Raw genomic sequence first — 10,831 nt, forward strand, 5'->3', positions numbered from 1 at the left:
AAATGCTAAGGCACATTTAAGAAATGTGTGTGTTCGAGAAAACTGAATAAAACCTTATACATCCATTAAACTTCAACAACAACAAAATTGACGAAACAAATAAAACAATTTTTTAAAACCAATCCCAAAGCCTTAGTTCTTTGCTAATTTTTAAAACAGCGGTGGGCACGTCATTGCTTCCACACCACTCGACACATTGATGATCGAATCGAGACGCACAAGGGATAATAATTTAAGATTCAAATTAATTCAATTAAATTATTCATTAGAGAAATTTTGACCTTAATAGCACAACTGTCAAAGGAAATCAAATGGTGTTTCCATTATTAATAGGGCAATAATTTCGAGAGAGTGGAATATGAAGCGAAAAGTAATGCCTTAACGGCGGGACGGGACAGTAATACTAATAAGACTGATGAGGAACTGGATTCAATCTCACCAGAGATAAGTTTGTGGAGAAATACAACTGCATGACAGATCCTACGGCTTTTAAGAGAGTGGATTTTAATGAGACGCAGCCTACTTGCATAAGAAGGAAGTTGTCTAGAAGGGTCCCATTTAACTCCACGGAGGGCAAAGATACGGAATTGTTTTTCAACAGACTCGAACATAAGTATCTTAAAATTTTTGGCAGTGGGGAGACCAGACAAAGGGTCAACGAATTGCTTAGACCTGCTTTTGATAAAAGTAAGGACTCTTTTGGCTTTATTCGAAGTAGTGGATATATGGGAATGAATGGAAAATAAGGAGTTAAATTTTATTATTGCATAGACGGAAACATAAGATAAGAATCATCAGACGAAGACCACAAAATATTCGGTACATTAAAATCGCCTGAACCGATAAGTCGATCCAAATCATTTGATTCAGACGAACGTAAAGCATGTAAGTGGAATGTTCAGAAGAAAAAGAGTTGACAAGTTAAGTCCGAACAAACAACAACCAGGACACCGTCCAGGAGATGGACGAAAAGATCCATAATTATTAAACTTATCAATAAGAATTTTACGTTGACCCGTGCCATTGATCTAAAAAGTGCTTTTCGATTGATAGTTAGTTATTTAATGAAAACATTTAAAATGCCATTGGACACAACATACAACAAAAGTAGTCCATTAAATGGACCATGCTTAACTCTAATAAATGCATTGCACACATGGTTATCCCCCTAAGGCATTGGCGGACATCAAAGAACACAGAATAGAAACTTGTAGATAAATGCAACAGAATCCCTGGTACGTTAGCGAAGGAATAGAACTAGTTGGCGGCCACCTCTTCATCCACGAAGGTAATCACAGCCGCTCCCTTGGCCACATTGTCGCCTTCGGCGCCGCCAATTGATTTGATAGTCGCATCCTTCGGAGCCTTCAAGATATGCTCCATTTTCATGGCTGCCAGAAAAAACAGCAATTACACAAATAACAAACGAAAGTCTGAATGATTTAACGTACCGATAAGCACAGCCAGGCTGTCGCCTTTCTTGACTTGATCGCCCGGTTTAACCAGCACCTTCTCCAGCACTCCGGGCATGGGGGCCACCACTCTGGAGCCTCCGGCTCCCAACTGATCGACCTGAGCGCTCAAAAACTTTGGCTGAACCAGCTCAAAGTCCAGTTTTCCACTCTTTAATGAAAAAAATTTTTAGGAGCTTTTCTGTGGTTACTTTTTTTGCAGCCTACCTCGAGGAACAGGCTCACAGTTGGCCCATCAATGTTTGCATTATAAGTGGAGATGTTGCTGTCGATATTGGCACGGATCTTTAGACGTCCTACATCCTGCACCCTCTCAGCCTTGATCGCCTGCCAGGCACCATTGTCCACGCGTATCTGCAGCTCCTCTCCATCATACTTGACATCAACAGAGTAGACTGTAAGAAAAGGAATTCAGAATATTATCTTCTTAGAGGACCCTCCTAGACACTTTTCGTACCTTTGTCGTTGGCCTTTAGATTATAGTTTCGGATCAAGGCATAGTTAAGTCGAGCATTCGGTGTGGCCGCGAATGGATCCTGGCTGCCACTGCTGTTGCTGACGGATGCCTGCAGTTCATTGAACACCAAGGCAATCGCAGCTTGGCTCACTTGCTGCTGGCTGATCGAAATCGTTGGGAAGAGCGTGTCAAAGTGCTGCTCGATGAAGCCCGTGTGGACGTTGGCCAGCTGGAACTCGGGATGCGAGGCCAGATCGATCAGGAAGTTGATGTTCGTATCCAAACCGGAGATCTTAAAGAGGGGTTAAATTATCAATATTTGAGTAGAGTAGTCTCCTTTTATTTCCACTTACATGGTACTCTCCCAGTCGGGCAATCAGTGAGTTCAGAGCCTGTGAGCGATTCTCTCCCCAGACGACCAGTTTGGCAATCATGGGATCATAGTGCACGGACACCTCGTCGCCCTCTCGGACACCGGTTTCTACGCGCACCTCGGCACTGGTCTGTGGCGTGGACAGGTAACGCAGTGGTCCGGCGCCTGGCAGGAAACCACCGCGCGGATTTTCAGCATAGATGCGGGCCTCGAAGGCGTGTCCGCTGCGTGTGATCTGGGACTGCTTCAGTGGCAAGGGCTCGCCGGCGGCAATGCGAATCTGCCACTCGACGAGGTCAGTGCCTGTGATCATCTCGGAAATGGGATGTTCCACCTGAAGCCGGGTGTTCATCTCCATAAAGTGGAAGGAGAGGTCTTCCTTGTCCAGAATAAATTCGACAGTTCCGGCACCCACATATCCCACAGCCTTGGCAGCACGCACAGCGGCCTCGCCCAGCTCGCGACGCAGTTCCTCCGACAGGCCAGGCTGCAGAAGAAGAAGGGAATCAATTATTTATCCTATTGAATACTTTCCGGCTGACTTACCGCTGGTGCCTCTTCAATGATCTTCTGATGGCGTCGCTGCACAGAGCAGTCCCGCTCCCAGAGGTAGACTGCATCACCATACTGATCGGCGAACACCTGAACCTCCACATGCCGGGGTGATCGGACATAGCGCTCGAGGAGCACAGAACTGTCGCCAAAGGCCTTTTGCGATTCGTTGCGCGCCGAGTTGAGGGCCGTCAGAAAGTCCTCTGGCTTCTCGGCAATTCGCATGCCCTTGCCTCCTCCGCCGCGCACTGCCTTGATCATCAGCGGGAAGCCAATAATTTTGGCTTCTGCCTGCAGGCACTCATCGGACTGATCCTCGCCGTGGTAGCCATTGATGATGGGCACTCCGGCGGCAGCCATTATCGCTTTGCTGGTGCTCTTGATGCCCATGTCACGAATGGCAGAGCTTGGGGGACCCATGAAGATGACTCCTTCGCGCTGGCATTGCTCGGCAAACTCCACCGATTCGGAGAGAAATCCATAGCCCGGATGAATCGCCTGGGCGCCGGACCGCTTGGCAATCTCCAGGATGTGCTCGCCACGCAGGTACGAGGCAGACGAGGCTGCCTCGCCCACGCGATACGCCTCATCCGCCAGCTGCGTGTGCAAGCTCTTCTCATCCGGGTCGGAAAACACAGCCACAGTGCGAACTCCCAGCTTTCGAGCAGTGCGGATCACACGGCAGGCGATCTCTCCCCGATTGGATATCAGGATCTTGCTTATGGGCCGTATTTTCGGGGCGGCGGCATTGGCTTCTGTGGCAAAGCACCTGTTAGAACAACAACAAATATCAATGTTTATGTAATCAGAAGCTGTTCCAGCTGTTGATTCAAGAGAACCCCAGCGGCACTGAGAGTTTTAAGCATACCTTGCACTTGCGCCAACGCTGCGCAAAAGTCTGGCATACATGGTTTCTCTACTTAAATGCAACAGATCTCTCTTTAAATTCTCTAAAGTTCCACGAACGCGATCTTGTTATCACAACGCGTTATGGGATTGAAGGGCAACTAACAGGTTGGCAGCACCATGGACTTAATAGAGATGCGCACGTGTCACGAGTTTCTTTTTTGAATCAGGTATTGGCTTTCTTGGAATCGGAATAACGATGGGCAACATTCTGCATAGCCTAGGGAAATGGATATTGTATAGTGAAGGAAATCGTTGTCATCCCATGCTTCAAAAAATCCTGAAACTAGTCAGTCTCTGCCATCTCAACGAAATATTGGAGTTTATGGGGTCCCTACAGAGACCAATGACTCTAATCAGATGGAATGAATAGGTACAAAACATTTCAATCTAAGAAAACGTCACTATTAATGTTTCAAAGCAGCTTGGAAAACAGAATTTTAACATTAATGAAACGAAATAGGGTATACAAATATCCATATTCATAGCTGATGAGCAAAAATTACGCATAATTTTTGTTGACCAATTTTGTTTCAACGTAATTTTATAGATAATCCAATAAAAGGGAGTTCTTAAAATTAGCCACTCTTGTGTTCAGTGCCATATCTAGCTGGTAATATAAGCCGAGTATCAAAATCAAGGAATATTTCGACCATAAACAGAGAACGATTAACCCATTATCGACCAGTGGGCATTAAAATACACTCCTCGAAAATTATGAATCTTGAAAAATTGTAGCACAGTTCAGGCGAAAGATATCGTGGTGTTTTTGCAAGTAAACAGGACGGCTAGAATGGATCTACAAGAAGAATTAAAAACAGTGCTATATTCCCTGGTTGAACTCAAGATCTTAACCTGTTTAAATAGAGGGGGCTTAAGGCGGTTAAGTTGAGTTCCGACCGGCATTATACTGCAGTTTTTTAGCATTTAGTTTACAAATCGTCAAGTAAAACAATAGAAAAAAAACAAGTTGTGGTCTTATGGAGAAGCGCGTCACAATCCTGCTGCCCAATGGCAGGCGACAAAATGTGAGCGTGACGGCGAACATGACGCTGCTGGAGATCCTGGAGACGGTCTGCTCGAAGCATGGCTACGACAGCGAGGAGCACTGCCTGAAGTTCCACAACAAGAACGTGTCCCTCACGCAACAGTTCCGTTTCAGCGGCTTGCCAAACAATTGCGTGCTGGAAATGGAGCCCACGGAGAAGCGTCGCACCGTGAGCAACGTTGTGGTCTGCATTCAGCTGAGTGACGGATCCCGTGAGCAGGGCGAGTTCGCCCCCAACGATACTGTCTGGCAGGTAGTCCAGAAACTGTGTGGAGGCCAGGTGAAGACCTTCGAGAGTCCTATCATCATCTATATGCGCAGTGAGGTGATTGGACAGAAGAATATGGAGCAGACGACGCTCAAGTCGCTGGGCATACTGGAAGGACGTGCCATGATGCGATTGGTTGACAAGAAGCCAGAGGAGCTGAAGACCCAGGCCAATGTGTACAAGCCGCCGGAGGTACAACCCAAGCCAAAGGATGCCGACGAGCAGCCCAGCACTTCGCGCTCGACCACCAGTGGGACAGGTGGCGGCGGCTTTGCTCTAACCAGCAACATGATGAAGTCCCTGAAACGCACTGCTCCAGAGGGAAACTCAGATGCCCAGAATGATGAAGAAATGCCCCCCGAAAAGGATGAGCAGCCAGAGGCTCCCAAATATGATTGGGGCAGTGGATCCGGCTACTCGTTGAATAACGCTGAAGCAAAGCCGATGCAGATGGAGAATGATGCTGATGATAGTCCAGGACGCGCCCCGCCGGTGGTGAACGTGATTGGACCTCGCCAGGCTGTGCTCTTCTCCCTGGATGCCACCCATAAGCAAATCGATGAGCTGCCAGACTCGTTCTTCGACTTGACAGTGAACGATCTCAAGATGGTGCTGCGTGACCTGAAGCGTACTTCCGCGGGCGATGACGATGCTCCGCTTTTGACAGCCAAGCTACGCGAGCTGGAGCGCCAGAAGACCATGCTGACCAAATTGAATCAATACAAGGACTGTGTGCTGCGCATTCAGTTCCCCGATCGCTTCGTGCTCCAGGGGATATTTAAGCCCCACGAAACGATGGCCAAGGTGGAGGACTTTGTGCGAGAGTTCCTGGTCAATCCCAGCGAGAAGTTCAATATCTTTACCATACCACCGAAGAAGGTGCTGCCGTCGAGCGAGACGCTGCTGGAACTCAACTGTGTACCCAATGCCGTGGTGCACTTTGGCTTCCTCAAGGACTCGCTGAATTCGGAGAATAATCGTTTTGTGCTGGAGAAGTTCGTGGATCAACTGACGTCCGAGGAGGGCGCACACTATGCCGTGCAGAAGTACCGCTGCACACGGGCCACGGTCAGCGCTAGTTCATAGTTCAATCAACGTTAACAACAGATACATAATGCTATAAGCAAACATTCTGCGTGATATTAAATGAATCCGCTTTATTTCTATCTAGATTTTAGTTTGAATGTTTCGTTCCTTATGCATGGTGCGAGGAACAACTGCGGTATTTCGTTGATCCATTTGGTAAGCACTGAAACAGGAGACACTGTCAATGGAGAGACAGTCTTTAATTATTGTGTCCTACCGTATTTGGAGCCAACGATCACTGGGCACCCGGCGTGTATTGCTTTGGGATTCATTTGGCCAGCATTGTCCAAGTTGTACCATAAGACAGCAGATCCCTTCTTGGGCGTGACAGACACATTGATGTAGGGAAATGTTGTGGCACCGCCAGAGTCCACTTCGCCCACCTATAAATGGGAGATTTTTATTAGACAGATTCCAGCACTGAGCGAGAACTCACATAAAAGAGGACAGTGGCTATGCGGTCGCCTAAGATGAGTCGATTCGCCTCGCTGTAGTTGTGGCTATCGTAATGCACGTCATAGTGCCCGCCCATGCCATAGTTGATTAGCGTCAGAGCATCGCTTTCAATCATATCCAGGCCGGTCATGTCGTTTAGCCGACGGTGGAGGGTCTTGACCACGGCTGTATCGTTATATTCAACGAAATGCTGTTCCTTTGACGTCCGAACAGGGGAGTACTGATGCTGACCCACCAGAGATGCCTTCAGCTGTGTGGCATTCAGCAGAAAATCTATTTCGCTCTCGTAGACTACATCGTGGAAGAGCACCATGTACGGGTCGTGGCTCAGCTCCTCCATCTTCAGTGGTGCAATGCGCGCAAAGGCTGTCGTGGTGCTGTTGTAGCGACAGTGCAGATAGGATGGAGCTCTGAAGGCGCCATTGCAGCCCCGCTTATACGTAATTTTTGCACTATATTGCTCTTTAATATAATTGCTTATGTGTGCCACGCCGGCAGTTTCTTGCTGGCTCTTCATGAGAAGTACGCCCCAGGAGTTGTGGATTGTTTGCCGGCTGAACCCAAAGACGGAATACTCAAGTCTTTCCTCGTTGTACCTTTTCAATGAGGCGATGAACCAAGCCTCAGCCCTCCTATCATTCCGATCGGTTCTGCAAAAATGTCCCAAGGCATGGCAGTCCAGTGGAGACAAGGCAGTGGCGGGCTGCGAGTCTCCAGCGACTAGAGTGCCATCGGCTAAGTCTTCCGGCTGCAGTTCGTAGAAGCTCACTAAGTTATCGATGCCACGACAGGCCTCTTCCATGTCCAAGGCACTGGGCAGAAGCATTCGCATACGATGTGCATGCTTTATGTGTTCTAAAATACAACATATCCTTTCATTTATGGATTAGTCTTTGCTTTTGGTCTCTTACCTCTTTCATTCTCCTGCACTTCTGATGTGTAACGCACCAATTGCTCCCAATCTCGATGCAGGCGATGTATAAGCCCTAAGCTGTTCAGGGGATTCCCCAGGTATGCCTCGTAGTCTGCTTTCATTTGGCTTTCTCCCGCTCGCATGCTGCTCAATGCTCTGAAAGGAATTTTGGCTTAAATTTGGATGCATACCACAGAATTTCCTCCACTGACTGGTGCACTAGATGATGCTTAAACTTCAACTTGGCCACGTAGCTTTTAAGGTTCCGTATTAGCTCATCTTCGACCCTCAGCAGCTTGATCAGTGCCACTGACGAGCAGGCATACGACTTTTCGTGAACCGTGTGTGTGATTGCATTTCCACAGATTAAACAAAACGCAAACAGGCTTATGGATATTAAGATGGATACGCTTAAAGTACACATTACACGAACGTTATCCAGCATAGAGTGAGGGATATTCTCCAGTTCGAGTGAGGAATATTCTTTAGTGCATTTATTTTTAGTGTTTCAAAACAGTTTGCCACGGTCTACTGCAGCGGAGCGTGACCCATATGAGACTGTAGACTTTTCAATCGTTTACTCAGAACATCTTTGGGGGTTACTAAATCGCGAGTTCCCTGAAGAATCCACTGAATAGCCACTAAAGAGGGAAGCAATGTTAAAACCGAAGGACAAAGGATAGCAGCCTTACCCTGCTTGTAGCCGCTGAGAACTGGACAAGAGGCATGCTGCGTACGAGGATCGCCTTCGCCCCATGGCCTTAGATTATGCCACATCAAAGCAGATCCTTTCGTAGGAGGTATCACCAATTGTAGTTTGGGGAAAACAGTTTCGCCGCCATCTTCCACATCGTTTAGCTGAATATAGGAATGGTTATCGAAGAAAAATATAAAGAAAATGATCAGAAACTACTCACATAGAATACAACGGAGGCTTGTCGATCTCCGAATGGATGATACTCGTACTCCTGCGGATGCTAAAAAAGTACTGAAATAAAAATGGACAAAAGATAAAAACAGATTTATCTCATACCCAATACAAGTCATGGTAATCCACATGGGGATCATGATGCCCGCCCTGATCGTAGAGAAGAATACTAAGATGCTCGGACCTCAACATATCACAGCCAGTCATATCCTTGAGACGATCGTAGATGCGTTTTAACAGCTGTGGATCATTCTTCTCTGTGAAGGGAGCTTCCTTTGAGGTGCGCTGCTCTGAAATCTCGATCTGACGGATCTCGTACTGCACCATGGAGCGGCTCATTCTGCGGCGTGTAGAATCGATCAATCCTTGCATTTCCGTGTCGTATAGAACATCATGGTAGATCCCTACATAGGGATCATGGCTAAATATCTCTAGTTTCAATGGGGCCAGCCTCGAGAAAGCAGACCCCTTGTTGTAGTACCGACAGTGGAGACTGTGGTGATGGGATTTGGTCGGAAATGCACCACGACATCCATCGAAATAGGGCCGTTGTTCCAGCATATACTGTGCGTGGTCTACAATTTGTTCATCGTGAGGGGCCAGGGCATACGCCTTGGCTATCAACTTTAAGGCATCTCCATCCGAGGGGTTTTGAGCGTACTTTGTTACTCCTAGATGATACAACAGATGCTCGTACTGGGCGTCCTTGTAAAAAGATGTGCGATTTTTTGTTTCGCCTGCTCTGTAAAGCTTCAGGGATAACTTCAGCCATTCCTCCGCATCTTGGTGGTTCTTCTGATGTGCTAGATAAGTTCCCAGTGCCAGACAGTCCCTTGAATTTAATGGGCGGCTGTTGGGAACAAATGAGACAGCGTATATATACAATCTATGGGATATTACTTACAAATATTGGTCATGTGGCCTTAGATTGTAAGTAATTTGCAGTTTATGAACATCATTAGCTGCTTGGATGAAATCTTCTCTTTTGGGCAATCTTTGACGGAGTTCTTTAGCCACTATGATTTGGCCTACAAGAAAAGGATGCTCTTCATCCCAGCTCTAAACGTACTGACTAGATATTTACCTTCTCCTCCTTCTGTGGCATTGAGATACACCATCCAATTAGGCCAATCTTCATGGAGACGTCGGATTAATGCCATGGCCCGCTGTGGCACCGACAAATGTATTTCAAAGAATTGACCATCGCTGCCGCTCTCCGCACGCAATTGATGAAGGGTCCTGCATTAATTAGCTGATATCTATATATAAACATAGAAGATATATTAGTTCCACTAACTTTTTAATCATCTGATGCCTTTGTCTTAGCTCGAAGAGATATTTCTTTAGATTTTCAATCAGCAGCTGCTCCGTTTGCTCCAGTTCCAGCTGATTCCACACCAATCCAAGGGCCGCCGCTTGGGCCAGCAGAAAGAGCACAATCTTAAGACCGAATCCACTCATCTGGCAATTCAAAATGCGTCTACAAATCCCTCAATGAGCCATGAACAATAAAGATTCGCTATGCACCTTAAACTTTCAAGTTAAAAAGCTCCGTTGGGCCAGTGTTGAACAGCGCACGCAGTGTTTGGTTTCTTCGGCTGGCTCATCATTGCAACCCGAAAATGAGCCGAATGACTGTGATCGTTATTTGGAGTGTGTTAACTTGGCTTATTCAAAAATCAAGCGCTGCTCAAGCAACAAGTTTTGCACCTCGCGCAGATCGTGGATCGTTGGTTGTACGTATTGTACGTTGCTAGTTCGTATCGTATCGTTTCGCTTTGGCAACCAATCCAATCTAGATTTTATTTAAAACAACTTGCCAAGGCAATACGAGTGCTATAACACTCGAAACCAGCAAAGAATACCTATGTATCTGTGTGCCATTAAAAGTGCATCAATCCAAAGTGAATGATTTGATTGCCATTGATTTAATTCAATCAGTGCTAAGTGTTTGCGGGAATTTCAAATTGCGCTAATTTCGGGTCGAAAAATTAACACAGGCCGCCGCCGAGTTAACGAAAATAAAGCATATCGAAAACAACTTTTACCTATGGGTCTTTGTTGTTTCTTTATGTTTTTCTGCGTTACGGGTTTCAAAACGCAGAACTACCGCCCGCCGCCATCCGCCATTCGCTGCCGCCGCGGCCGTGTTGGACGTGCCAACGTTTCGCTGCTGTTGGGGATTGTTAGTGTTTTAGTTTTTGGGGGCGTGGCTGGCAGTTGGCATGTGCGCCACCGCCGCTGCCGTTGACAGTGACAATACTTTGGGGCAGCAGCAGCAGCCATCCAGCCAGCAAACAAGAGACAGCCAAGAAAATTATGGAGCGCTGACCAACAAACCAAACCAAACCGATCCAATGCGATGCGGAGTC

General features: G+C 46.9%; 4 protein-coding genes across 5 annotated transcripts; 1 reads left to right on the plus strand and 3 right to left on the minus strand.

Annotated features, from left to right (window-relative positions):
- Positions 1 to 1,039: 1,039 nt before the first annotated feature.
- LOC108157233 (methylcrotonoyl-CoA carboxylase subunit alpha, mitochondrial) lies at positions 1,040 to 3,854 on the minus strand. Its single transcript, XM_017289190.2, has 7 exons — positions 3,723 to 3,854; positions 2,849 to 3,623; positions 2,283 to 2,789; positions 1,930 to 2,221; positions 1,680 to 1,867; positions 1,452 to 1,623; positions 1,040 to 1,391 (listed from the first exon to the last, which is right to left on the minus strand). Exons 1-7 carry the CDS (start codon positions 3,761 to 3,763, stop codon positions 1,258 to 1,260), a joined length of 2,109 nt encoding a protein of 702 aa, XP_017144679.1. The 5' UTR covers positions 3,764 to 3,854; the 3' UTR covers positions 1,040 to 1,257.
- A 789-nt stretch (positions 3,855 to 4,643) lies between these two features.
- LOC108157121 (tether containing UBX domain for GLUT4) lies at positions 4,644 to 6,246 on the plus strand. The gene has a single exon (XM_017289003.2). It carries the CDS (start codon positions 4,741 to 4,743, stop codon positions 6,160 to 6,162), a length of 1,422 nt encoding a protein of 473 aa, XP_017144492.1. The 5' UTR covers positions 4,644 to 4,740; the 3' UTR covers positions 6,163 to 6,246.
- On the minus strand, positions 6,193 to 7,993 carry LOC108157120 (prolyl 4-hydroxylase subunit alpha-2-like). The gene is made up of 5 exons (XM_017289002.2): positions 7,744 to 7,993; positions 7,530 to 7,687; positions 6,599 to 7,473; positions 6,380 to 6,545; positions 6,193 to 6,325 (listed from the first exon to the last, which is right to left on the minus strand). Exons 1-5 carry the CDS (start codon positions 7,974 to 7,976, stop codon positions 6,240 to 6,242), a joined length of 1,518 nt encoding a protein of 505 aa, XP_017144491.1. The 5' UTR covers positions 7,977 to 7,993; the 3' UTR covers positions 6,193 to 6,239.
- On the minus strand, positions 7,982 to 9,947 carry LOC108157119 (prolyl 4-hydroxylase subunit alpha-2-like). Of its 2 annotated transcripts, XM_017289001.2 has the most exons (7): positions 9,757 to 9,945; positions 9,544 to 9,698; positions 9,364 to 9,487; positions 8,565 to 9,309; positions 8,449 to 8,508; positions 8,224 to 8,389; positions 7,983 to 8,172 (listed from the first exon to the last, which is right to left on the minus strand). In XM_017289001.2, exons 1-7 carry the CDS (start codon positions 9,918 to 9,920, stop codon positions 8,060 to 8,062), a joined length of 1,527 nt encoding a protein of 508 aa, XP_017144490.1. In that variant the 5' UTR covers positions 9,921 to 9,945; the 3' UTR covers positions 7,983 to 8,059. The 2 variants fall into 2 exon arrangements, with proteins under 2 accessions (XP_017144489.1, XP_017144490.1); XM_017289000.2 differs by having other exon boundaries at positions 7,982 to 8,389; positions 9,757 to 9,947.
- Positions 9,948 to 10,831: the final 884 nt, after the last annotated feature.

Source organism: Drosophila miranda, chromosome 2, assembly GCF_003369915.1.
Source record: "Drosophila miranda strain MSH22 chromosome 2, D.miranda_PacBio2.1, whole genome shotgun sequence".
In the NCBI taxonomy this organism is placed as follows: domain Eukaryota; kingdom Metazoa; phylum Arthropoda; class Insecta; order Diptera; family Drosophilidae; genus Drosophila; species Drosophila miranda.

Bases quoted from the DNA above. Each gene is read 5' to 3' on its own strand.
- LOC108157233 (XM_017289190.2), bottom strand. From the start codon at position 3,763: ATGTATGCCAGACTTTTGCGCAGCGTTGGCGCAAGTGCAAG. The intron at 2,790-2,848 runs GTAAGTCAGCCG...CTTCTTCTGCAG, and splicing joins TCATTGAAGAGGCACCAGCG to CCTGGCCTGTCGGAGGAACT. The intron at 1,868-1,929 runs GTACGAAAAGTG...CTTTTCTTACAG, and splicing joins TCTAAAGGCCAACGACAAAG to TCTACTCTGTTGATGTCAAG.
- LOC108157121 (XM_017289003.2), top strand. From the start codon at position 4,741: ATGGAGAAGCGCGTCACAATCCTGCTGCCCAATGGCAGGCGACAAAAT.
- LOC108157120 (XM_017289002.2), bottom strand. From the start codon at position 7,976: ATGCTGGATAACGTTCGTGTAATGTGTACTTTAAGCGTATCCATCTTA. The intron at 6,546-6,598 runs GTGAGTTCTCGC...TCCCATTTATAG, and splicing joins TAGCCACTGTCCTCTTTTAT to GTGGGCGAAGTGGACTCTGG. The intron at 6,326-6,379 runs GTAGGACACAAT...CTCCTGTTTCAG, and splicing joins GATCGTTGGCTCCAAATACG to TGCTTACCAAATGGATCAAC.
- LOC108157119 (XM_017289000.2), bottom strand. From the start codon at position 9,920: ATGAGTGGATTCGGTCTTAAGATTGTGCTCTTTCTGCTGGCCCAAGCG. The intron at 9,310-9,363 runs GTAAGTAATATC...TGTTCCCAACAG, and splicing joins AGGCCACATGACCAATATTT to CCGCCCATTAAATTCAAGGG. The intron at 8,390-8,448 runs GTGAGTAGTTTC...TCCTATATTCAG, and splicing joins AAGCCTCCGTTGTATTCTAT to CTAAACGATGTGGAAGATGG.